Source organism: Oncorhynchus kisutch, linkage group LG8 (assembly GCF_002021735.2).
Source record: "Oncorhynchus kisutch isolate 150728-3 linkage group LG8, Okis_V2, whole genome shotgun sequence".
In the NCBI taxonomy this organism is placed as follows: domain Eukaryota; kingdom Metazoa; phylum Chordata; class Actinopteri; order Salmoniformes; family Salmonidae; genus Oncorhynchus; species Oncorhynchus kisutch.
This window is the reverse complement of record NC_034181.2, coordinates 28,111,076-28,138,324: the sequence shown is the minus strand read 5'-3', so window position 1 is coordinate 28,138,324 and position 27,249 is coordinate 28,111,076. Positions and strand designations below refer to the sequence as shown.

Here is a 27,249-nt window from a genome sequence, read left to right as displayed (position 1 = left end):
TCCCCACACACCTCCTCTAATTCCCCTCGGTACTTTGCTTTCTCTAAACACCTTCACTCTTCTCTCTCTCTCTCGCTTTCTTTCTCTCTCTTGCTCTCTCTCTCCTCCTGGATAACTTAATTACCTGTTTCAGATGCTCTCAGTCACACACGAGAGTGCAACCACCCAGAAACTCGGGGCTGTCATTATGCTGCCAGAGCACCCGGGGAATGTGAACTGCTCAATCACATCAACGGATGCGTCAATGAGAGCACATAATAAATAACCCTCCCCACCATCACCAGACATGTAGAACGTTGGTCTTCCATTGCTAAACATCTAAACATCTGTCTATACTGCCTGGGACACTCTGATGGAATATGGTGATCACGATTTTCTCCTGCTATTGTTTTTCAGTGAGTTTGTGGGAGATGGATCCAGACAATCAGAGCCAAAGCCAGCCACAGCCTGAGAACCCATCTGGACTAGCAGAGGTTTTAACCCCCACTCCAGCAGTAGTTCCAGGCACAGAAGCCCCAGCCTCCATCCCTTCTGCCTCTGCTCCTGCTCCTCAACTGTCAGTCCCAGTGCGGCCTCGACGGCCTCAGAGGACCCCCAGAATAGAGGGCTCTGTGGACGTCTGTGATCCAAATCCTGACCCTCCAGAGGCCAACCAGGACCGATCCACCACTCATGATGCTCCAGCTGGGGCCAGCCATCCTAAGCCCCTGCAGCCTGAAGCAGCCATGCCCCATGGGGGGCATGGGGGGGCCACTGAAACCACTCTGAAGGCTGGCCCTAAAGTCCCAGGCCACCCCCCAGGGGCCAGGAGCCCCATCTCAATGAGGGCAGCCTCAGTTCCCCAGCCACCGTCCTCCAGGCCTATACCTCCCCATCTCAACCCTCATGCCCAGAGGGCCTTCTCTGTGGTGGGCACCGCGGACACACAGTCTCAGGTGGTGGAAGACTTCAGGTGAGCTCCTGGCTCTGTGCGTTTTCTATTAGATCCAGCTTTCACTACAGCATAACAGTTGTTTCGAACATGAACAGGAAACACCTTTTAAGAGCATGCTTCAAACCTTCAGTGCTGTGGTGGGGACACAATAATTTGTCAATATATGGCCCCAAGCACCATAGTGCAGGTTGAAGTGGCATGTGACCAACTAAACTTTTACTGGGGAGTCATTTCCTTTTATCACAGTGGCAGGAAACTGTTAAACCACATCTACCAGAGTACAGCCGGAGGAAAATGTTTTGTGACTACTTCTAAAGGTCTTTTCCTCTCTTAGCTCAAGCTCAACTCAAGACAATGTGTCTTTGCCACTGGAACTCCCAAATTGAGAAGCTGTAACAGTCAGCAGTTTGAGATATTTCCACTTCCCACTCTGTGTTATTATCTACACTCACAACACATACCCAGTGTCCCCAAGGCTTTGTCAGAGCTCTCTGATAACCTCTCTAATATATGACGCTAATTAAGCTAATGGAGAGAGCGCATACTCAGAGAATCAATCGAAGTGTATCAGATATAGACTTATCATTACATGGCAACAGAGTAAGGATGTGCCCTCCCATGTCCTGACAAATTCTTTGTAATTAAATGGTCTGCGGATCATTAAGAATCTGTTGCCCAATTATTTCGTTACGGATTGAACCAAGCTTCTATTAATTGTATACTGTATGTGATTGTGAGATTCTGGGTTCCTTCTCTCTGATAGGGTGCACCTAGTCACATGGAATGTGGGTGGTGCCATGCCGCCAGATGACATCACTGCTCTGCTGGGGTTGCACATTGGAGATGGAAACACAGACATGTATATAATTGGGTGAGCTTTTCCCAGTCAGCCAACCATCTTCTCATCGCCAAGTATTCCAGAAGATCTCTCTTGTCCCTTATATCTATCCTCCTTCCATAGACTGTCCCCTAGGTTGAGTGGTTAGCTTTACTGTTAAACAACATTGATCCATCTATTTAGCTGTCTTTTTATTTCCCCCTACATATGTTTTATTGTCCATCCATTTCCTTGTTACAGTCCTTTCCCACTCTCTCGCTCTCTCTCTTTCTCTCTCTCTCTTCCTCCTCCCCTCTCTTTTGACTGTGTGTTACTGCTGCTCTCTCAGGCTACAGGAAGTCAACTCAATGATCAACAAAAGGCTGAAAGACGTTCTCTTCACAGACCAATGGAGTGACGCCTGCATGGAGAGACTCAGCCCCTTCGGATACATACTGGTCAGTAAAGGGTTGACACTGACACAGAGACACCCACACACTGGTGCACACACAAAAAGAGAAATAATGCAGAGCAAACAAATAGAGCTCATGTTATGTACATTTGTGAAAACTGTTTTGAAATGTAAGTGCAGTGAGAGCCAGTCTCTAGACTCTGCTGTTCTCTCTGATCATATCTCTGCCAGTCAATGTGATGTGTATAATATGTGAGGGCATAGTGGAGCGGATGGGCTCATTACTCTCTCTCTCTGTCTCTCTCTGTCTCTCTCTCTCTCTCTGTCTCTCTTTCTATCTCTCTGTCTCTCTCTCTCTCTCTGTCTCTCTCTCTCTCTTTCTCTCTCAATTCAATTCAATTCAAGGCCTTTATTGGCATGGGAAACATGTGTTAACATTGCCAAAGCAAGTGAGGTAGATAATATATCAAGTGAATATATAAAGTGAAATAAACAATAAAAATGAACAGTAAACATCACACATACAGAAGTTTCAAAACAATAAAGACATTGCAAATGTCATATTATATATATATACAGTGTTTTAACAATGTACAAATGGTAAAGGACACAAGATAAAATAAATAAGCATAGATATGGGTTGTATTTACAATGGTGTGTGTTCTTCACTGGTTGCCCTTTTCTCGTGGCAACAGGTCACAAATCTTGCTGCTGTGATGGCACACTGTGGAATTTCACCCAGTAGATATGGGAGTTTTTCAAAATTGGATTTGTTTTTGAATTCTTTGTGGATCTGTGTAATCTGAGGGAAATATGTCTCTCTAATATGGTCATACATTGGGCAGGAGGTTAGGAAGTGCAGCTCAGTTTCCACCTCATTTTGTGGGCAGTGAGCACATAGCCTGTCTTCTCTTGAGAGCCATGTCTGCCTACGGCGGCCTTTCTCAATAGCAAGGCTATGCTCACTGAGTCTGTACATAGTCAAAGCTTTCCTTAATTTTGGGTCAGTCACAGTGTTCAGGTATTCTGCCGCTGTGTACTCTCTGTGTAGGGCCAAATAGCATTCTAGTTTGCTCTGTTTTTTTGTTAATTCTCTGTGTCAAGAATTAACTTGTGTCAAGTAATTCTCTTTTTGTTTTCTCATGATTTGGTTGGGTCTAATTGTGCTGCTGTCCTGGGGCTCTGTAGGGTGTGTTTGTGAACAGAGCCCCAGGACCAGCTTGCTTAGGGGACTCTTCTCCAGGTTCATCTCTCTGTAGGTGATGGCTTTGTTGTGGAAGGTTTGGGAATCGCTTCCTTTAGGTGGTTATAGAATTTAACGGCTCTTTTCTGGATTTTGATAATTAGTGGGTATCGGCCTAATTCTGCTCTGCATGCATTATTTGGTGTTCTACGTTGTACAGGGAGGATATTTTTGCAGAATTCTGCGTGCAGAGTCTCAATTTGGTGTTTGTCCCATTTTGTGAAGTCTTGGTTGGTGAGCGGACCCCAGACCTCACAACCATAAAGGGCAATGGGCTCTATGACTGATTCAAGTATTTTTTGCCAAATCCTAATTGGTATGTTGAAATTTATGTTCCTTTTGAAGGCATAGAATGCCCTTCTTGCCTTATCTCTCAAATCGTTCACAGCTTTGTGGAAGTTACCTGTGGCGCTGATGTTTAGGCCAAGGTATGTATAGTTTTTTGTGTGCTCTAGGGCAACAGTGTCTAGATGGAATTTGTATTTGTGGTCCTGGTGACAGGACCTTTTTTGGAACACCATTATTTTGGTCTTACTGAGATTTACTGTCAGGGCCCAGGTCTGACAGAATCTGTGCATAAGATCTAGGTGCTGCTGTAGGCCCTCCTTGGTTGGTGACAGAAGCACCAGATCATCAGCAAACAGCAGACATTTGACTTCGGATTCTAGTAGGGTGAGGCCGGGTGCTGCAGACTTTTCTAGTGCCCGCGCCAATTCGTTGATATATATGTTGAAGAGGGTGGGGCTTAAGCTGCATCCCTGTCTAACCCCACGACCCTGTGTGAAGAAATGTGTGTGTTTTTTGCCAATTTGAACCGCACACTTGTTGTTTGTGTACATGGATTTTATAATGTCGTATGTTTTACCCCCAACACCACTTTCCATCAGTTTGTATTGCAGACCCTCATGCCAAATTGAGTCGAAGGCTTTTTTGAAATCAACAAAGCATGAGAAGACTTTGCCTTTGTTTTTTTTGGTTTGTTTGGTGGTCAATTAGGGTGTGCAGGGTGAATACATGGTCTGTTGTACGGTAATTTGGTAAAAAGCCAATTTGACATTTGCTCAGTACATTGTTTTCATTGAGGAAGTGTACGAGTCTGCTGTTAATGATAATGCAGAGGATTTTCCCAAGGTTACTGTTGACGCATATTCCACGGTAGTTATTGGGGTCAAATTTGTCTCCACTTTTGTGGATTGGGGTGATCAGTCCTTGGTTCCAAATATTGGGGAAGATGCCAGAGATAAGGATGATGTTAAAGAGTTTTAGTATAGCCAATTGCAATTTGTTGTCTGTATATTTGATCATTTCATTGAGGATACCATCAACACCACAGGCCTTTTTGGGTTGGAGGGTTTTTATTTTGTCCTGTAACTCATTCAATGTAATTGGAGAATCCAGTGGGTTCTGGTAGTCTTTAATAGTTGATTCTAAGATCTGTATTTGATCATGTATATGTTTTTGCTCTTTATTCTTTGTTATAGAGCCAAAAAGATTGGAGAAGTGGTTTACCCATACATCTCCATTTTGGATAGATAATTCTTTGTGTTGTTGTTTGTTTAGTGTTTTCCAATTTTCCCAGAAGTGGTTAGAGTCTATGGATTCTTCAATTACATTGAGCTGATTTCTGACATGCTGTTCCTTTTTTTTCCGTAGTGTATTTCTGCATTGTTTTAGTGATTCACCATAGTGAAGGCGTAGACTCAGGTTTTCCGGGTCTCTATGTTTTTGGTTGGACAGGTTTCTCAATTTCTTTCTTAGATTTTTGCATTCTTCATCAAACCATTTGTCATTGTTGTTCATTTTCTTCGGTTTTCTATTTGAGATTTTTAGATTTGATAGGGAAGCTGAGAGGTCAAATATACTGTTAAGATTTTCTACTGCCACACACTATTACAGTGGAACGTTTTACCCAGGAAATTGTCTAAAAGGGATTGAATTTGTTGTTGCCTAATTGTTTTTTGGTGGGTTTCAAAACTGCATTCCTTCCATCTATAGCATTTCTTAATGTTAATCAGTTCCTTTGGCTTTGATGCCTCATGATTTAGTATTCCTCTGTTTAAGTAGACTGTGATTTTGCTGTGGTCTGATAGGGGTGTCAGTGGGCTGACTGTGAACGCTCTGAGAGACTCTGGGTTGAGGTCAGTGATAAAGTAGTCTACAGTACTACTGCCAAGAGATGAGCTATAGGTCGCCACAGACTAGTACATGTCCCTGGGCCTGGAAATGATTGATTTCCCCCTCCAGGATGGAGAAGCTGTCTTCATTAAAATATGGGGATTCTAGTGGGGGGATATAGGTTGCACACAGGAGGACATTTTTCTCTGTTAGGATCATTTCCTTTTGAATTTCTAGCCAAATGTAGAATGTTCCTGTTTTGATTAATTTAATGGAGTGAGTTATGTCTGCTCTATACCAAATTAGCATACCCCCTGAGTCCCTTCCCTGTTTCACACCTGGTAATTTGGTGGATGGGACTCTCTCTGTCTCTATTTCTTTCTCTCTCTCTCTCTCGCTCTCTCTTTCTCTCTCTTTCTCTCTCTCTCTCTCTCTCTCTCTCTCTCTCTCTCTCTCTCTCTCTCTATCTCTCTCTTTCTCTCTCTCTCTCTCTCTCTCTCTGTCTCTCTCTCTCTCTGTCTCTCTCTCTGTCTCTCTTTCTCTCTCCCTCTCTCTCTCTCTCTCAGCTCTGTTACTTGCTGCAGCACTATTGGTTACAGAAAATACTTCATCCATTTCCAATGTGCTTATTTACGTGTGTGTGCGTGTGCGTGTGTGTGTTTGAGAGAGAAAGACAGAGTAAGGGAGAGGAGGGGGTCCTGCCACAGCTGGTGCAGTGTGGTTTCTTGGCCTGTCAGTGTCTAACACATTATTCCACACTGTTGGAGAGGTAGGTAGAGAGGATGAATCAGCTGCAGAGAGACAACAGAAAGCTAGATGAGAGGTCTCTCAGGGTGCTGGTTTATTTCTGGACTGTAAGGCTCCCTCTGTGTTGATGGCTCTGTGACAGTGAGACTGATTCTGTCCCCTGGCCTTCATCTCATGCCCTGCTTGACTACAAAACACTCTTATAATGTTGCTCATGAGAGCTTTTTATGTGCATATGTGTTCACCTGCATGCATGGGTATTTGTTAGGATTTTATGTCTGAGTGGTTGTTAGTATCTGTACTCTATGTGTTACTGCTGAACTTCAACCATAACAGTATTACCCTAGTCATCTGTCTAGTCATGGAATGTTGTACAGACATAAGGTCTCCAAGAATGACCTGTAACCCAACACCCCCTCTTTTCTCTCCCTTATGTCACTGTCAGTAATATCCCCTCCCTTCTGTCCGCTCTCCTCCACTCTCACAGCCCACTGTCAGACTTGGCTGGTGATTATACCTATAAGAAGAGAGCTTGCCAAACCATCCACCCTACGGACAAATACGTCAATCAAATCTTCTCTAATCAGCACCCTCTATTGAAGCTATTGTAGGCTGGTCCCAGATCTGTTTGTGCTCTTGCCAACCCCGTTGCTGTCATTTTGTTTGGCATGACAATTCTATAAGGAGTTGGCAAGAGAGCAGAAACAGACCCAGGCTACCTCTATTGATATTTTGGTGGACATATCAACCAATCAAAAATGTTGTATTTTAGAGACGAATCACAGGAAACAATGTAATGTAGTTTAAGTAAAGAAAACGCTTGTGAAAGATGAATTGCGCATGAATATTCCCACGGTCTTCAGAGCTGTGGCCTGGCATTACACTATGCAGTGTAATACCTTTCTTGCACTATTGGTTAGAGCCTGTAAGTAAGCATTTCACTGTAAGGTCGACTACACCTGTTGTATTCGGCGCACGTGACAAATAAACTTTGATTTGATTTGCTGGATATGCGCTTGACTTCCTCTGCAAAACTACTGGCTAACAGCTCATCTCAGGCCTAAGTCAGGCATGTACACACACACACACACACTCTTATGCCTAATATATTTTGTATTATCAACACAACATGTGGTTTGGCAGCCCTCAGCAGCATTCCCAAATGTTCTCTGAAGTTAATCAGAGATAAAAAAAAAATATATATATATATATACAGGGCCTTGCGAAAGTATTCGGCCCCCTTGAACTTTGCGACCTTTTGCCACATTTCAGGCTTCAAACATAAAGATATAAAACTGTATTTTTTTGTGAAGAATCAACAACAAGTGGGACACAATCATGAAGTGGAACGACATTTATTGGATATTTCAAACTTTTTTAACAAATCAAAAACTGAAAAATTGGGCGTGCAAAATTATTCAGCCCCTTTACTTTCAGTGCAGCAAACTCTCTCCAGAAGTTCAGTGAGGATCTCTGAATGATCCAATGTTGACCTAAATGACTAATGATGATAAATACAATCCACCTGTGTGTAATCAAGTCTCCGTATAAATGCACCTGCACTGTGATAGTCTCAGAGGTCCGTTAAAAGCGCAGAGAGCATCATGAAGAACAAGGAACACACCAGGCAGGTCCGAGATACTGTTGTGAAGAAGTTTAAAGCCGGATTTGGATACAAAAAGATTTCCCAAGCTTTAAACATCCCAAGGAGCATTGTGCAAGCGATAATATTGAAATGGAAGGAGTATCAGACCACTGCAAATCTACCAAGACCTGGCCGTCCCTCTAAACTTTCAGCTCATACAAGGAGAAGACTGATCAGAGATGCATCCAAGAGGCCCATGATCACTCTGGAGGAATTGCAGAGATCTACAGCTGAGGTGGGAGACTGTCCATAGGACAACAATCAGTCGTATATTGCACAAATCTGGCCTTTATGGAAGAGTGGCAAGAAGAAAGCCATTTCTTAAAGATATCCATAAAAAGTTTTGTTTAAAGTTTGCCACAAGCCACCTGGGAGACACACCAAACATGTGGAAGAAGGTGCTCTGGTCAGATGAAACCAAAATTGAACTTTTTGGCAACAATGCAAAATGTTATGTTTGGCGTAAAAGCAACATAGCTCATCACAATGAACACACCATCCCCACTGTCAAACATGGTGGTGGCAGCATCATCATCATCATGGGACGGAGATTTGTCTTCCAACAAGACAATGATCCAAAACATAAAGCAAAATCTACAATGGAATGGTTCAAAAATAAACATATCCAGGTGTTAGAATGGCCAAGTCAAAGTCCAGACCTGAATCCAATCGAGAATCTGTAGAAAGAACTGAAAACTGCTGTTCACAAATGCTCTCCATCCAACCTCACTGAGCTCGAGCTGTTTTGCAAGGAGGAATGGGAAAAAATGTCAGTCTCTCGATGTGCAAAACTGATAGAGACATACCCCAAGCGACTTACAGCTGTAATCGCAGCAAAAGGTGGCGCTACAAAGTATTAACTTAAGGGGGCTGAATAATTTTGCATGCCCAATTTTTCAGTTTTTGATTTGTTAAAAAAGTTTGAAATATCCAATAAATGTCATTCCACTTCATGATTGTGTCCCACTTATTGTTGATTCTTCACAAAAAAATACAGTTTTATATCTTTATGTTTGAAGCCTGAAATGTGGCAAAAGGTCGCAAAGTTCAAGGGGGCCGAATACTTTCGCAAGGCACTGTTTATATATCACCTTTATTTAACCAGGTAGGCAAATTGAGAACAAGTTCTCATTTTAAACTGGACCTGGCCAAGATCAAGCAAAGCAGTTCGACACATATAACAACACAGAGTTACACATGGAGTAAAACAAACATACAGTCAATAATACAGTAGAAATAAGTCTATATACGATGTGAGCAAATTAGGTGAGATAAGGGAGGTAAAGGCAATAAATAGGCCATGGTGGCAAAGTAAATACAATATAGCAAGTAAAACACTGGAATGGTAGATTTGACAGTAGATGAGTGTGCAAAGTAGAAATACTGGGGTGCAAAGAAGCAAAATAAATAAATAAATACAGTAGGGGAAGTGGTAGTTGTTTGGGCTATTTATAGATGGGCTATGTACAGGTGCAGTGATCTGTGAGCTGCTCTAACAGCTGGTGCTTAAAGCTAGTGAGGGAGATAAGTGTTTCCAGTTTCAGAGATTTTTGTAGTTAGTTCCAGTCAATGGCAGCAGAGAACTGGAAGGAGAGGCGGCCAAAGGAGGAATTGGCTTTGCTATGGTGACCAGCGAGCAGAGATAAGGCGGGACTTTACCTAGCAGGGTCTTGTAGATGACGTGAAGCCAGTGGGTTTGGCGAAGAGTATGAAGCGAGGGCCAGCCAACGAGAGCGTACAGGTCGCAATGGTGGGTAGTATATGGGGCTTTGGTGACAAAACGGATGGCACTGTGATAGACTGCATCCAATTTGTTGAGTAGGGTGTTGGAGGCTATTTTGTAAATGACATCGCCGAAGTCGAGGATCGGTAAGATGGTCAGTTTTACGAGGGTATGTTTGGCAGCATGGGTGAAGGATGCTTTGTTTGCGAAATAGGAATCCAATTCTAGACTTAACTTTGAATTGGAGATGTTTTATGTGAGTCTGGAAGGAGAGTTTACAGTCTAACCAGACACCTAGGTATTTGTAGTTGTCCACATATTCTAAGTCAGAACTGTCCAGAGTAGTGATGCTGGACAGGCGGGCAGGTGCAGGCAGCAATCAGTTAAAGAGCATGCATTTAGTTTTTCTTGTAACATTGACATCATTGATGTATATAGAGAAGAGAGTCGGCCCAAGAATTGAACCCTGTGGCACCCCCATAGAGACTGCCAGAGGCCCGGATAACAGGCCCTCAGATTTGACACACTGAACTCTGTCGGAGAAGTAGTTGGTGAACCAGGCGAGGCAATCATTTGAGAAACCAAGACTGTTGAGTCTGCCGATGAGGATGTGGTGATTGACAGAGTTGAAAGCCTTGGCCAGGTCAATGAATACTGCTGCACAGTATTGTTTCTTATCGATGGCGGTTAAGATATCGTTTAGGTGCACCCATGACCAGCTCTGAAACCTGATTGCATAGCGGAAAAGGTACGATGGGATTCGAAATGGTCGGTGATCTGTTTGTTAACTTGGCTTTCGAAGACCTTAGAAAGGCAGGGTAGGATAGATATAGGTCTGTAGCAGTTTGGGTCAAGAGTGTCCCTCCCCTTTGAAGAGGGGGATGACTGCAGCTGCTTTCCAATCTTTAGGAATCTCAGACAACACGAAAGAGAGGTTAAACAGGCTAGTAATAGGGGTTGCAACAATTTCAGCAGATCATTTTAGAAAGAAAGGGTCCGGATTGTCTAGCCCGGCTGATTTGTGGGGGTCGTGATTTTGCAGCTCTTTCAGAACATCAGCTGACTGGATTTGGGGGAAGGCTTGGGTGAGTTGCTGTGGGGGGTGCAGTGCTATTGACCGGGGTAGGTGTAGCCAGGTGGAAAGCATGACCAGCCGTAGAAAAATGCTTATTGAAATTCTCAATTATAGTGGATTTATCGGTGGTGACAGAGTTTCCTATCCTCAGTGCAGTGGGAAGCTCTTATTCTCCATGGACTTTACAATGTCCCAGAACTCTTTTGAGTTTGTGTTGCAGGTAGCAAATTTCTGCTTGAAAAAGCTAGCCTTGGTTTTTCTAACTGCCTGTGTATATTGGTTTCTAACTTCCCTGAAAAGTTGCATTTCATGCGATGCTAATGCAGGATGTTTTTGTGTTGGTTAAGGGCAGTCAGGTCTGGAGAGAACCAAGGGCTGTATCTGTTCCTGGTTCTAAATTTCTTGAATGAGGCATGCTTATTTAAGATGGTGAGGAAGGCATTTTTAAAGAATAACTAGGCATCCTCTACTGACGGGATGAGGGCAATATCCTTGCAGGATACCCGGGCCAGGTCGATTAGAAAGGCCTGCTCGCTGAAGTGTTTCAGGGAGCGTTTGATAGTGGTGAGTGGAGGTCGTTTGACCGCTGACCCATTACGGATGCAGGCAATGAGGCAGTGAATGCTGAGATCTTGGTCGAAAACAGCAGAGGTGAATTTAGAGTGTGCAAGTTGGTTAGGATGATATCTATGAGGGTGCCCGTGTTTACGGCTTTGGGGTTGTACCTGGTAGGTTCATTGTTAATTTGTGTGAGATTGAGGGCATCAAGCTTAGATTGTAGGATGGCCGGGGTGTTAAGCATGTCACAGTTTAGGCCACCTAGGAGCACGTCTTTCAACCCCACACACACTGACACATACACGTATCTACACTTATTCACACTGTCATTTACACACAATCATGCATACAGAACACACAGGCTCGCATTCACTATGTCCTTACACAGAAACATACACACACATAAATACATAAACCTAGTCCAGTTTATGGTTCAATAGAGCCCATTACACAACCAAGCCCTCCAAATAGCCTGTGAGTATGCAAGCAAGAGGGGCCTTCTCTCTCGTGGAGATGTGTGCCTCTGTTAATGCCTTGAGGGCATCACAGGTCCCAGCGATGCGAGGTCAGGCTTCTTATGGATGTGGATGTGGCTGGAGTGTATTTACTGGGGAAGGGAGTAGCATTACTTTAATCTCTGGTCTAGAGTGAGGAAATGTTTACAGCATTTATCCCTTTATTAGTAGATAGAAATATCACAAACTGTATTACCTGGTATCTAGACCAATAAAATACAAGTGAAATACATTTGCAGGCTGGGTAGGCTCAATATGATAATTGTGAGTACAGGCCTACTGTGGTGTATGCTGTATCATGTATTCCACAGTGCAGGATTGTCAAATCATGCATCATATTTTTCCCTCACATGGGTTTACTGTTTAGACAGAGAAGGTAGGGGAGGCTATGCCCTCCTTTTGGTTCGCTGCTTCATGTAAAACAGTGGGAGAGCTGGACCACTGAATCCTGATGAGAGAGAGACATCACTGGTACACAGTAGAGAGACAGACATACATACAGTTAAATCCAGTCATTCAGTTAGCAGGCTTCAGGCAGACAGCCCAGAGAGGATGCGTATATAAACTTGCCAATATAAAATAGAGGTGTTCATTTGCCTAGAGATTACAGTAATCATTATCCCACTGAATGGTGGACTACAAGAACATGGGTGAATACAAGCAACTCATGTCCACTTATCAGTAGGCTTTATAGCCAATCAGCTTGTCTATAATGGCTAATTTATTTCAAATTGTCAAATTTAGCAGGAGACAATTTACCTCCCCCATCACCTTACATTGTGACTCATTATCTCACAACTTCTCTCCCATTTCTGTCTCCCTCCATTTTCTTTCCCTCTCTCTCGCTCTGTCTCAGGTGACGTCCCAGCGGATGCAGGGGGTGTTGCTGCTGGTCTTCGCTAAGTACTACCACCTCCCCTTCCTCCGAGGGGTGCAGACAGAGACCACCCGCACCGGCCTGGGGGGCTACTGGGTAAGACACCTGCCTTTTGAGACTACATTCTACAGAGAACCACACAAAACTGTCCACAATGACTAGTGATGGGGGAAGAAATGGCTTGTTACATATCGCAATAGAATTTTTGGATGATATTATATTGATATTTGACTAATTGTATCATGCTCTCTCTTGTCTCTCTGCAGCAGACATATAGTGAGCGATATGTTTTGAACATCAAATCGCAATACATATAGAATTGTGATAATCACAATACATATCGTATTGGCACCTAAGTATTGTGATAATATCGTATCGACACCTAAGTATTGTGATAATATCGTATCGTGAGGTCTCTGGTAATTCCCAGTCCTACACTGACTTATCCTAATCACCAACTCAGGGAGAATCAGACCGACCAGATTAATGAAGACAGCCGCAACACTCTAGGCTAAGATATAGAAGTGGGAATGTCAGTGCTATTGAACTGAAGTGCACAATCAGAACTGACCCACCCTTAAAGCTAGAATCTTTAATTGCATTTTACATTTGTCATTTAGGAGACACTCTTATCTAGAGTGACTTACAGTAGTGAGTGCATACCTTTTCTTTTTCTTTCACTGAAACAATAACAAAGCAGTCACCTCACCTCTTTAGTAAGAAGCTGAGGGATGGGCCTGGAGGAATTTTACCACTCTCAGACTTATAGACAGAGCTATGGATGCAAGCACTGACCATACATTTACAGTACATTGTTTACAAACATTGGAGTAAAACAAGCTTATATTTGGGGTTCTGAAAGTTCAAAAATGTATCTAGCAACTTCTAGCTTTAAAAAGCCTTCCCACAGCCAGGCAGTCTAAGGACAACAAGGCAGTGCTAAGGATGAAAAATGACCTTCCCTCCTGGGTTGCTTCTGTTGGCCTCTGTTTCCCTTACTTCTCACTATTTAGCAGGAAGGGTTATGTTTGAGCAGGCTGTTCCCAAAGCTTGTCTGGAAGTCTGCCTCCATACCTCTGATGTCCAGAAGGTGGTGCTTTAGTATTCTTAAAGAGAGAATGCCTTTATGGTTCATAGTATTAAAGGTAGACTCAGCGATATGACATAGATGCAGAAAGTAAACAGGTCAATTTGCCGCAACAACTAAGAGCGTTGATGCGCGAGGCTCATCTTCTCCTCTGTTTTGGTGCCCTGGCTTCCACACCGTGAACAGTGTGAATTGAACCCGTGCATGTGCACAGATTCTCTGTGTGAAAGTGAAGCCTTGCATCTCGCTCATCTCAGTATCTGCGGTGCTGCTTGTAGCAACGTCATGTTGCTGAGTCTACCTTTAAAGGGATACTTCAGGATTTTGGCCATAAAACCCTTTATCTACCGGAGTCAGATGAACTCATGGATAGCATTTGTATGTACATGCATTCAGTTTGAAGGAAGTTTGAGGTAGTTTCGTGTATCAATGCTAACTAGCAGTGCCCTATTTACACTAGGCTTCCAGTCATTGCGCTAATGCTAGTTATCAACTTCCTTCAAACTGTAGGCAGAGACATAAATATGGTATCCGCAAGTTCATTTGACTGGGGAAGTAGATAAAGGGCTTATTTGCCACAAACCCAAAGTATCCCTTTAAACACTCCCCAGATAATTTTGTTAGATATATAAATGAGATCTGAACTTAAAATAATCTGTTTCCTATGATGTACCCTTTAAGGGTAATGAAAGCCCATGCAGTTGATCAAAGTTTGCAGAGGCTGTCTGTCTGCCTGTTTTGCTGTAGTAATTCACTGTGTCTTTCTATTGTCCTCTCTGTGTGAACTCAGATAAGCATCAGCACATTCTGCAGTTCTCCCTCTGCTGTGTCATCTCTTGTATTTTAGTAGGTCAGAGCTGTTGAGGATGAGCAGCAGGAGGAAGCACACAGCTCCATCCTGCCTTCATTCACATAGAGCACTGCACGTTAAATATTGATCATGTCATTCACTGGTCATTCATGTATCCACAAACTTCCTGCCCTCAGATAGGTTTCCGCACTGGGGGTTGGTCTCATAGGCTAGGTTACTATTCGTACCATTTGTTCTTTCGGTTTTCAAATTGAATGTTTTATTACATCATACTAATTTTGCCATTCTGCTCCTGTCCCCAATCGTCAACCTTATTCTGTTTCTCTCTTTTTCTCTCACTCTCACTCTACCCCTTCCTTTATTCTCTCACTCCCTCTCATCTCTTCGGTCCTGTTGTAGGGTAATAAAGGGGGTGTGAGTGCGCGCATGTCTGTGTTCGGTCACACCATCTGTTTCTTGAACTGCCACTTGCCGGCCCACATGGAGAACTCTGAGCAGCGGATGGAGGACTTTGAGAGCATCCTGCAGCAGCAGCAGTTTGAAGGCCAGGCTGCCACAGGGGTGCTGGACCACGAGTTAGTCTCTATACATATGAACACTGGACCAATAGTTAGTCTCTATACATATGAACACTGGAACACAAGTTAGTCTCTATACATATGAACACTGGAACACGAGTTAGTCTCTATACATATGAACACTGGAATACCAGTTAGTCTCTATACATATGAACACTGGACCAACGAGTTCGTCTCTATACATATGAACACTGGAACACAAGTTAGTATCTATACATATGAACACTGGAACACGAGTTAGTCTCTACACATATGAACACTGGAACACGAGTTAGTCTCTATACATATGAACACTGGAATACCAGTTAGTCTCTATACATATGAACACTGGAACACGAGTTAGTCTCTATACATATGAACACTGGAACACGAGTTAGTCTCTATACATATGAACACTGGAACACAAGTTAGTCTCTATACATATGAACACTGGAACACGAGTTAGTCTCTATACATATGAACACTGGGACACGAGTTAGTCTCTATACATATGAACACTGGAACACGAGTTAGTCTCTATACATATGAACACTGGAATACGAGTTAGTCTCTATACATATGAACACTGTAACACGAGTTAGTCTCTATACATATGAACACTGGAACACGAGTTAGTCTCTATACATATGAACACTGGAATACGAGTTAGTCTCTATACATATGAACACTGTAACACGAGTTAGTCTCTATACATATGAACACTGGTACACGAGTTAGTCTCTATACATATGAACACTGGAACACGAGTTAGTCTCTATACATATGAACACTGGAACACGAGTTAGTCTCTATACATATGAACACTGTAACACGAGTTAGTCTCTATACATATGAACACTGGAACACGAGTTAGTCTCTATACATATGAACACTGGACCACGAGTTAGTCTCTGTACGTATGAACACTGGAACACGAGTTAGTCTCTATACATATGAACACTGGAACACGAGTTAGTCTCTATACATATGAACACTGGAACACGAGTTAATCACTATACATATGAACACTGAATCCACTTAAGTTTACACCCAGGCACTTGCACAAATAAACAACAGTGTAGCTTTTCTTTTGGGGGAGGGGGTGGGGGTGGTGCTTATCTGAGTTCTGCACATGGGTGAGATTCTCTATGTAGATTTTTTTACATAGCTGCTGCTCACTTTGCTAGCGCTTCCCCCTCCTTCCTCCCTGCAGCGATGATCTGACATCTTTATCTAGTATAGCCTAGTCTAAAACCTTTCACATGTTGTACAATAGACATACCCTGGTGTTGTACAACAGACATTACCATTGTGTTGTACAACAGACATAACCATTGTGTTGTACAACAGACATTACCATTGTGTTGTACAATAGACATTACCATTGTGTTGTACAACAGACATTACCATTGTGTTGTACAACAGACATTACCATTGTGTTGTACAACAGACATTACCATTGTGTTGTACAAAAGACATTACTGACATCTTGTACAACAGACATTACCATTGTATTGTACAACAGACATTACCATTGTATTGTACAAAATACATTTGTACAATGTCTTTGTACAAATGTGGGGTGCGGGTACCTCCGCTGTACCCGCACCCCACCATACCCCTGTCTGCGCATTATGCCCTGAATATATTCTACCATGCCCAGAAACCTGCTCCTCTTATTCTCTGTCCCCAACGCTCTAGGCGACCAGTTTTGATAGCCTTTAGCCGCACCCTCATACTACTCCTTCTCTGTTCCGCGGGTGATGTGGAGGTAAACCCAGGCCCTGCATGTCCCCAGGCACCCTCATTTGTTGACTTCTGTGATCGAAAAAGCCTTGGTTTCATGCATGTCAACATCAGAAGCCTCCTCCCTAAGTTTGTTTTACTCACTGCTTTAGCACACTCTGCTAACCCTGATGTCCTTGCTGTGTCTGAATCCTGGCTCAGGAAGGCCACCAAAAATTCAGAGATTTCCATACCCAACTATAACATCTTCCGTCAAGATAGAACTGCCAAAGGGGGAGGAGTTGCAGTTTACTGCAGAGATAGCCTGCAAAGTAATGTCATACTTTCCAGGTCCATACCCAAACAGTTCGAACTACTAATTTTGAAAATTACTCTCTCCAGAAATAAGTCTCTCACGGTTACCGCCTGCTACCGACCCCCCTCAGCTCCCAGCTGTGCCCTGGACACCATTTGTGAATTGATCGCCCCCCATCTAGCTTCAGAGTTTGTTCTGTTAGGTGACCTAAACTGGGATATGCTTAACACCCCGCCAGTCCTACAATCTAAGCTAGATGCCCTCAATCTCACACAAATCATCAAGGAACCCACCAGGTACAACCCTAACTCTGTAAACAAGGGCACCCTCATAGACGTCATCCTGACCAACTGGCCCTCCAAATACACCTCCGCTGTCTTCAACCAGGATCTCAGCGATCACTGCCTCATTGCCTGTATCCGCTACGGAGCCGCAGTCAAACGACCACCCCTCATCACTGTCAAACGCTCCCTAAAACACTTCTGTGAGCAGGCCTTTCTAATCGACCTGGCCCGGGTATCCTGGAAGGACATTGACCTCATCCCGTCAGTTGAGGATGCCTGGTCATTCTTTAAAAGTAACTTCCTCACCATTTTAGATAAGCATGCTCCGTTCAAAAAATGCAGAACTAAGAACAGATACAGCCCTTGGTTCACCCCAGACCTGACTGCCCTCGACCAGCACAAAAACATCCTGTGGCGGACTGCAATAGCATCGAATAGTCCCCGTGATATGCAACTGTTCAGGGAAGTCCGGAACCAATACACGCAGTCAGTCAGGAAAGCTAAGGCCAGCTTCTTCAGGCAGAAGTTTGCATCCTGTAGCTCCAACTCCAAAAAGTTCTGGGACACCGTGAAGTCCATGGAGAACAAGAGCACCTCCTCCCAGCTGCCCACTGCACTGAGGCTAGGTAACACGGTCACCACTGATAAATCCATGATTATCGAAAACTTCAATAAGCATTTCTCAACGGCTGGCCATGCCTTCCGCCTGGCTACTTCAACCTCGGCCAACAGCTCCGCCCCCCCCCCCGCAGCTCCTCGCCCAAGCCTCTCCAGGTTCTCCTTTAACCAAATCCAGATAGCAGATGTTCTGAAAGAGCTGCAAAACCTGGACCCGTACAAATCAGCTGGGCTTGACAATCTGGACCCTCTATTTCTGAAACTATCTGCCACCATTGTCGCAACCCCTATTACCAGCCTGTTCAACCTCTCTTTCATATCGTCTGAGATCCCCAAGGATTGGAAAGCTGCCGCAGTCATCCCCCTCTTCAAAGGGGGAGACACCCTGGACCCAAACTGTTACAGACCTATATCCATCCTGCCCTGCCTATCTAAGGTCTTCGAAAGCCAAGTCAACAAACAGGTCACTGACCATCTCGAATCCCACCGTACCTTCTCCGCTGTGCAATCTGGTTTCCGAGCCGGTCATGGGTGCACCTCAGCCACACTCAAGGTACTCAACGATATCATAACCGCCATCGATAAAAGACAGTACTGTGCAGCCGTCTTCATCGACCTTGCCAAGGCTTTCGACTCTGTCAATCACCATATTCTTATCGGCAGACTCAGGAGCCTCGGTTTTTCGGATGACTGCCTTGCCTGGTTCACCAATTACTTTGCAGACAGAGTTCAGTGCGTCAAATCGGAGGGCATGCTGTCTGGTCCTCTGGCAGTCTCTATGGGGGTGCCACAGGGTTCAATTCTCGGGCCGACTCTTTTCTCTGTGTATATCAATGATGTTGCTCTTGCTGCGGGCGATTCCCTGATCCACCTCTACGCAGACGACACCATTCTATATACTTTCGGCCCGTCTTTGGACACTGTGCTATCTAACCTCCAAACAAGCTTCAATGCCATACAACACTCCTTCCGTGGCCTCCAACTGCTCTTAAACGCTAGTACAACCAAATGCATGCTTTTCAACCGGTCGCTGCCTGCACCCGCATGCCCGACTAGCATCACCACCCTGGATCGTTCCGACCTAGAATATGTGGACGTCTATAAGTACCTAGGTGTCTGGCTAGACTGCAAACTCTCCTTCCAGACTCATATCAAACATCTCCAATCGAAAATCAAATCAAGAGTCGGCTTTCTATTCCGCAACAAAGCCTCCTTCACTCACGCCGCCAAGCTTACCCTAGTAAAACTGACTATCCTACCGATCCTCGACTTCGGCGATGTCATCTACAAAATGGCTTCCAACACTCTACTCAGCAAACTGGATGCAGTTTATCACAGTGCCATCCGTTTTGTCACTAAAGCACCTTATACCACCCACCACTGCGACTTGTATGCTCTAGTCGGCTGGCCCTCGCTACATATTCGTCGCCAGACCCACTGGCTCCAGGTCATCTACAAGTCCATGCTAGGTAAAGCTCCGCCTTATCTCAGCTCACTGGTCACGATGGCAACACCCATCCGTAGCACGCGCTCCAGCAGGTGTATCTCACTGATCATCCCTAAAGCCAACACCTCATTCGGCCGCCTTTCGTTCCAGTACTCTGCTGCCTGTGACTGGAACGAATTGCAAACATCGCTGAAGTTGGAGACTTTTATCTCCCTCACCAACTTCAAACATCAGCTATCTGAGCAGCTAACCGATCGCTGCAGCTGTACATAGTCTATTGGTAAATAGCCCACCCTTCTTCACCTACCTCATCCCCATACTGTTTTTATTTATTTACTTTTCTGCTCTTTTGCACACCAATATCTCTACCTGTACATGACCATCTGATCATTCATCACTCCAGTGTTAATCTGCAAAATTGTAATTATTTGCCTACCTCCTCATGCCTTTTGCACACATTGTATATAGACTCCCCCTTTGTTTTCTACTGTGTTATTGACTTGTTAATTGTTTACTCCATGTGTAACTCTTTGTTGTCTGCTCACACTGCTATGCTTTATCTTGGCCAGGTCGCAGTTGCAAATGAGAACTTGTTCTCAACTAGCCTACCTGTTTAAATAAAGGTTAAATAAAAATAAAATAAAAAAGTGTTGTACAATAGACATTACCAAACTTCTTTGTCTGTTGTAACAGTAGGCTATTACTAACATAAGCACAACACAAACAGGCAGTCTAAATAGCGATTGCATTTAATGTTTTCATCGTCAGTGCAAACATTGTCTCAGCAGGAATAAACAAACACATAAGAAAGCATACTTGCAGCAGTCCACCCTCCCTTGTATCCAGTAAAGATATAGAGGGTGCACAGTAGTTACGCTTACACTAAAAAGTACCTCATTTAGCCATCGATATACCTAACCAAAGCAAATATTTGGTGTGATTTAGAGGACATACCTTATAATTAAAGGCATCTTCACAGTTCCGCTCTGCCCTCAGTCCACTCCATACTATTCTTCTCCTCCACAGTGTGGTGTTCTGGTTTGGAGATCTGAATTTCCGCATTGATGAACTGGAAATTCCGGCTGTGAAAGCAGCCATTGATAACAACAAACTCACCATGCTATGGGAGAAAGACCAGGTGAGATGCATGTTCAAGATGAAGGCTCACTATTAAATGGAGAGTGTAATGTAGAGGATGCCACAGGCATTCAGAGACCAACATAACAGAGACACGTAATTTAATTATATTCTACAGCTGAACATGGCCAAAGACAGCGAGTCAGTGCTGGAGGGATTTCTGGAGGGTCCTCTCAAATTCCCCCCCACTTACAAGTTTGATGTGGGGACAGATACATACGATACAAGGTTTGTGGTGACATGGGGGTCTTTCTTGCACCTAAAGATCAAATGAGATGAGTGTTCTTATCATCACAGCTCTTATCCCCCCCCTGCTTTCTCTATCTCTTTCTCTCGCTTTCTCTCGCTCTCAGTGGGAAGAAGCGTAAGCCTGCGTGGACAGACAGGATCCTGTGGCGTCTGAGGGCCACAGTTCCCTCTGGGCCGACCCCTAATGCTGGGAAGAGAGGCTCAATTTTAGGGCCGAGCAGCGGGACCAAGGTCACCCAGCACTTCTACCACAGTCACATGGAGTACATGGTCAGCGACCACAAGCCTGTCTCTTCCATCTTCACCCTCCAGGTGAGACACAGCCCCTCTCCCTCTCTTTCCCCCCCATGTCCCAGTTGTCACCGGACTTGTGACATGCACATAACTTTACCTAAAACGCAGCTGTAACCTGTAATAAACAGAGATAACCATTGTTGTAACAGGTTTCTACAGACTGTATGTTGATGCTGTATTATGTCGGAGAGATGTTGATGTTGTGTTCTATTGATTATATACCATGATGATATTGACCTCCAGAATTCTGTGTGTAGTTCCCCTATAAGGTGGACATGCCCCTGGTGATGATCATGGTGGAGGATGAGTGGAACAGCATTGCAGATGCCACGTGCACGTTCAAGGCTGCACCTAATTTCGCTCGCAGCTCCTGGGACTGGATTGGGCTGTACAAGGTTCTCACTCGCAACCTTCTAGAGCAGATTTCAATGTTTAACAAAGTGTGAAGTAACCCAGATAATGTGTCATGATGAAGTCATAATTAGCTAAGACATTAAGTGTTTTTGTAAAATCAGGAATTGGTGCTGCCTTTGCCTCCCCAGGTGGGATTCAAACACCATAAGGACTATGTAGGCTATGTGTGGGCCAAGCAGGAGGAGGCAGATTACCATAGAGTAGAACATGAGGTAAGGGCGACTTTTAATAACAAACATGAATGAACTGGAGAACCCTTGTCATGGTATTGTATCTTTATGTGTTTTGACTCTTCTCTCCCTCTTTGCGTGTCTTTACCTCTGCAGGTGACCTTTACTGAGGAAGAGTTGCCCAAGGGCTCAGGAGACTTCATCTTGTGTTACTATAGCAATAACACGAGCACCCTTGTGGGTGTGACAGAGCCTTTCCAGGTGCTTACAGTGATGCTGTCTAGTTTTTATGGTAAATAATAAAACATTGAAGTATAATGGGATTGGTCATTTAACTCTCCTTTGGTTCTTCCACACCCATCCCCACTCCTTCATTTTGTTCTACACCATTTCCTGTGCTACTTCCCTATGCTCTTCTTTTCCTTGGTCCTTCGCTCTTCTTTCTCTATCTCTTCCTCCTCTCCCTCATCTCTCCTCTGCAGATCCAGCTGCCCACCTCCAGTCCTGCCGGTAGCCCCTCTGACGACAGCTCTGATTTCACCTCTGAGGACGACAGCGTGGTTGGTATGAAGACCATGTCCCGCAGTCCCAGCCCCCGGAAAAAGAAACACAGAGCCCGACACAGCCATAGCCGCAGTCCCAGCCACAGCCGTAGCCGCAGTGGCAGCCCTGCGCTGCCCAAAATGAAGGGCCTCAAACTGCAGCCTGGCTCAGCCCACAATACCACAGATGGGGAGAAGGAGAAGGCCTCATCTGAGGCTGGGGCTGGAGGGTTGTGATGGAGCCCCTGTTATTCTGCGCTCACATGACCAACTCTGTGTGGTTTCTTAGTACATGATGCACTGTACTGTATTATATGTTTCCTTTATTGAAAATGTACATTTTCGGGAGCCATTTGTTTCAGGACTGGGGTTAGGCATCTCGTACTGGAAGACTACTTTGTCTTGTGTGATTTTTCTTAAGCTGTTTTCAAATGTATGTCTCCCTGTAGATTCTCTCATTCCTCTCACACTCTCTCTCTCACTCGGGCACTCTTCCCTCTCAGGTGTAGGAAATACAGGGAGTTTTTGGCTGATTTTAAGGGAACCTTCCAGGGCAAATCATTACCAAATCTCAGGAAGAGGGAATTGGCCACCAAAATGCATATTGCCAGTTGTTTCACAGATATTTTGAAGCAGCATAATATTTACCCCTCTGTATCAGCCCTGGAGGCTTAGTCAGCAGGTTAGCATGTGTGACAGCATGAGCAAATGATGTCTTTTGATGAGGTGAACAATTAGTTTGACTCCCAAAGGGAACATTCCTCGCAAATGGTAATAATCCCTATTTGCTTTAGCGCAAGTCCTGTCCTACATGTTGATACAGAATTGTGTCTGCTGCTAAATATAATCTCTAGGACCTGGTCCACAAGTGATTTTTTATGAGTTTTGGATAAATAATAAAAAAGGTAGAATCACCAGGAATTCATCAGAAAAGGAGTTTAATTTAGTAAATCTGTTCCAAAGTATTCCCACGAATAAAAAAAAAAGAGACATATGTGATCGGGGTTTAATGTAATCAAGGTATGAAATGTATGTTATTTTAACATTTATTTTTGTGCTTAGTTGTGGTCAATTCACAGTGTACAAATGATTATTATTTTGCTCCCGACCATCCGATCGGATAAAAATCGTCCAGCGGCAGAATCGAGTTGCCTACCCCTGCCTTAGGAAGTGGGCCAAGGAGATGAACATAGAGAGCCAACCTTTAAGGAAATGTGATTCCATTTGCATCCACTGTGTTAGACAGAGTTCTAAATGCTAGGTGTAGTATACTACTAGTATATGAATACCTGCCCTTATTCATAAACCCTTGTGAGTTGGCTTGACTGCATGGATCTTCAATGCCATGAAGAAAAAATAAGTTGAAACATTTTCACCTTCAGGGTACCGGTGTTTCCAGTTCTCTTATTTTCTTCCCTGCACTTCACCTCTCTTTTTCCCTCTTTCTCTCTCTCGTGTCCCCTCTCTCCCTTTTCTCTATTGGTGATAGTGATTAGCTGAAACTGTTTTGTCACTAGAAGTGATGTGTTGGATTGTTAACCTGTGACCTCCAATTCAACACCCTAGACACTTTCTACCTATGGGCTGTTAGCTTAGGACAGTGTGTGCTGTTGTATTGTAACCTCATTGTGCGTGATTTCATGTATGTATGCCACTGTGTGTGTGTGTGTTTGTTTGTTTGTTTGTTTTGGGTTTACAAGAGTGAGTGTCTGATTGTGTATGACTGATAGTGATGTGTGTATGTGCTTGCATGGTTTTCTGGACATACTGTACATTCCGGTACTGTGATTTTGTGCCGTTAAAAGTGCTGTTTTTGACTTTTGACTGTTTGGAAAAAATGTTATGACGACAATGTAAACACAAAATGACATGTTAGATGTAGATACATAAGGAAAATGAATGGCTGAATCGGTTTGCTTGCAGAACAGCAAGAAAGACAATTTCTTTCATCCTATTTAAACGATACAAAAATACACTGTAGACAGTCTGAAGCTCCTCCAAGGTAAATGATCAGTACTGCATACGTACAAGTGAAAATGGCTTTATGTTTTTGTTATCCATTGATTATGTGTATCAATCAATATAACTTCATTGATCCAAAGTATGGTTATAGAAAAGGTGATAAGGAAAGATCTGAAAGTCTAATTCAATTGTCTTTTGCTATTTTAGTCTTTGGAAATGTCTCTCTCCCACACTGTATGTGGAATTTTAAATATATGAATAAGGAATGTTATTGAAAGATTATAACGTGTTTAAAACAGGTGAGAGTAAGCTATGTACTGTATGTAAATATCAAATAGAGAACATATGACAATCAATGCCAAAAATTATGCATATATTTTCTTATTTTATTGTGTCAAATGAGAACCTGAATTCTGCTGGCAGGTGTGGGAGGACAATGTTAAAGCAAACGGGTTTATAGTCAGTTCTAGTTCATATATAGTGTATACATATTTGTTTTTATTTATTTTAATTTTATATTTATTCATGCACACAACATAGTTTTATGTGGAGGCAAAAAGAAACAACCCCTTGACTTTGTTTATCTGTGATTTCAGATCAAATGTCATTTTTTAAAATTGTATTGTCTCTGCTAGCTTGTATGTGATTGGGATTAAAACAACTGGAAAACATTACAACAACATTGTAAGAGGCTTGAATTGGCTAGTTGTTGAATGTTGATATTAGAGGGTGTGTTGTGGACCCGTCCATGGGGGTCAGGGGAACCTCTCTGCTTTCCAGCTTAACACCTCTGTCATACACATTGTTTAGAGAAGGGAAAAAAACTCCTCTTTAAGCAGTACAGCTGGTCTGCTCTTTGAGTCTTTCTTGTTTTCAGTCGGCCAGATCAAAGAAGCATTTCGCTACACCCACAATAACATCTGCTAAATATGTGTATTTGACCAATAACATTTTATTTTATTTGACATCAATAAGGAACTAATTATATTGCAATACATTGATGTTGTTGCAGTATATTGTAAGAAACAGCTCTATTATAAAACATACAATGCCTAGACACCTCATTGTGTTGGGGGTAGTTTGTTACAGTGGAGAAGACCACAAGAAATGTTACAAAGGAAACATAAGCTATGAGGTACTTTCAGTGTTGGTTGTTATTTAACAAGAACCAGGTCAGATCTACAATAGTCATTATAAGCTCATCCTAAGCTAAGGATCCTGGGAGTAAACATCTCCCTCTGCAACTGGATCCTGGACTTCCTGACGGGCTACCCCCAGGTGGTGAGGGTAGGTAGCAACACATCTGCCACGCTGATCCTCAACACTGGAGCTCCCCAGGGGCTCAGTCCCCTCCTATATTCCCTGTTCACCCATGACTCCAGCACCATCATTAAGTTTGCAGACGACACAACAGTGGTAGGCCTGATCACCGACAACGACGAGACAGCCTATAAGGAGGAGGTCAGAGACCTGGCCGGGTGGTGCCAGAATAACAACCTATCCCTCAACGTAACCAAGACTAAGGAGATGATTGTGGACTACAGGAAAAGGAGGACCGAGTACGCCCCAATTTACATCGACGGGGCTGTAGTGGAGCAGGTTAAGAGCTTCAAGTTCCTTGGTGTCCACATCAACAACAAACTAGAATGGACCAAACACACCAAGACAGTTGTGAAGAGGGCACGACAAAGCCTATTCCCCCTCAGGAAACTAAAAAGATTTGGCATGGGTCCTGAGATCCTCAAAAGGTTCTACAGCTGCAACATCGAGAGCATCCTGACTGGTTGCATCACTGCCTGGTACGGCAATTGCTCGGCCTCTGACCGCAAGGCACTACAGAAGGTAGTGCGTACGGCCCAGTACATCACTGGGGCAAAGCTGTCTACCATCCAGGATCTCTACACCAGGCGTGTCAGAGGAAGGCCCCAAAAATTGTCAAAGACCTCAGCCACCCCAGTCATAGACTGTTCTCTCTGCTACCGCATGGCAAGCGGTACCAGAGTGCCAAGTCTATGACAAAAAGGCTTCTCAACAGCTTTACCCCCAAGCCATAAGACTCCTGAACAGGTAATCAAATGGTTACCCAGACTATTTGCACTGTGTGCCCCCCCACAACCCTTCTCTTTTACGCTGCTGCTGCTACTCTGTTTATCAGATATACAAAGTCACTTTACATTCATGTACATACTACCTCAATTGGGCCGACCAACCAGTGCTCCCACACATTGGCTAACTGGGCTATCTGCATTGTGTCCCACCCACCACCCGCCAAACCCTCTTTTACACTACTGCTACTCTCTGTTCAAATATGCATAGTCACTTTAACCATATCTACATGTACATACAGTACTACCTCAATCAGCCTGACTAACCGGTGTCTGTATGTAGCTTCACTACTTTTCATAGCCTCGCTACTGTATATAGCCTGTCTTTTTACTGTTGTTTTATTTCTTTACTTACCTATTGTTCACCTAATAGCTTTTTTGCACTATTTGTTAGAGCCTGTAAGTAAGCAATTCACTGTAAGATCTACTACACCTGTTGTATTCGGCCACGTGACAAATAAACTTTGATTTGAAGAAGCGTTAACATTATTTTGTCATTCTACCAACATATTATCCTAAACCTAAAGACCCCTGACTCTGCTAATATTCAAATTAAAGTTTATTGGTCATGTACACAGATAGTAGATAGTAGAAGTACGACTAAAGGTAGAAAATGATTTACTTCGCTTTTACATTGGCTGCATTCATGTAAAGCCCTATCTAAACCATTTACAATTGTCTGTCCCCACCCCTCAGGCTGCCATCCAGTCCCAGTTAGACGGGGTGTGTACAGCTCTCAGTTATATATCCAAAGTCTGTTGATTTTAATTGTTTATTCTGTACCCCTCTCCTTCTCTCACCTCTCCTCCCTGTAGATGTGAGTCTGGTCGAGGCTGAGGTCCTGAGTGTTCCAGTGGAGAAGCGCAGACA

At 43.6% G+C, this 27,249-nt stretch overlaps 1 protein-coding gene across 6 annotated transcripts in view; it reads left to right on the top strand.

The window, feature by feature from the left end:
* The window catches only part of LOC109895935 (inositol polyphosphate 5-phosphatase K), a 43,108-nt gene extending 17,775 nt beyond the window's left edge, over nt 1–25,333 (top strand). For 5 of the 6 annotated variants that reach the window (XM_020490048.2, XM_020490049.2, XM_020490052.1 and 2 more), the window contains 12 exons: nt 397–952; nt 1,698–1,805; nt 2,101–2,209; nt 12,641–12,757; nt 14,959–15,134; nt 20,533–20,644; nt 20,762–20,871; nt 20,997–21,204; nt 21,444–21,581; nt 21,729–21,812; nt 21,927–22,031; nt 22,253–22,668. In XM_020490048.2, the coding sequence (XP_020345637.1) occupies nt 397–952; nt 1,698–1,805; nt 2,101–2,209; nt 12,641–12,757; nt 14,959–15,134; nt 20,533–20,644; nt 20,762–20,871; nt 20,997–21,204; nt 21,444–21,581; nt 21,729–21,812; nt 21,927–22,031; nt 22,253–22,549 (2,120 nt within the window). In that variant the 3' untranslated portion in view covers nt 22,550–22,668. Of the gene's footprint in view, nt 1–396; nt 953–1,697; nt 1,806–2,100; nt 2,210–12,640; nt 12,758–14,958; nt 15,135–20,532; nt 20,645–20,761; nt 20,872–20,996; nt 21,205–21,443; nt 21,582–21,728; nt 21,813–21,926; nt 22,032–22,252 lie in introns of all 6 variants that reach the window. The other variant, XM_020490047.2, reaches the window with a different exon arrangement.
* The last annotated feature ends 1,916 nt before the right edge of the window (nt 25,334–27,249 follow it).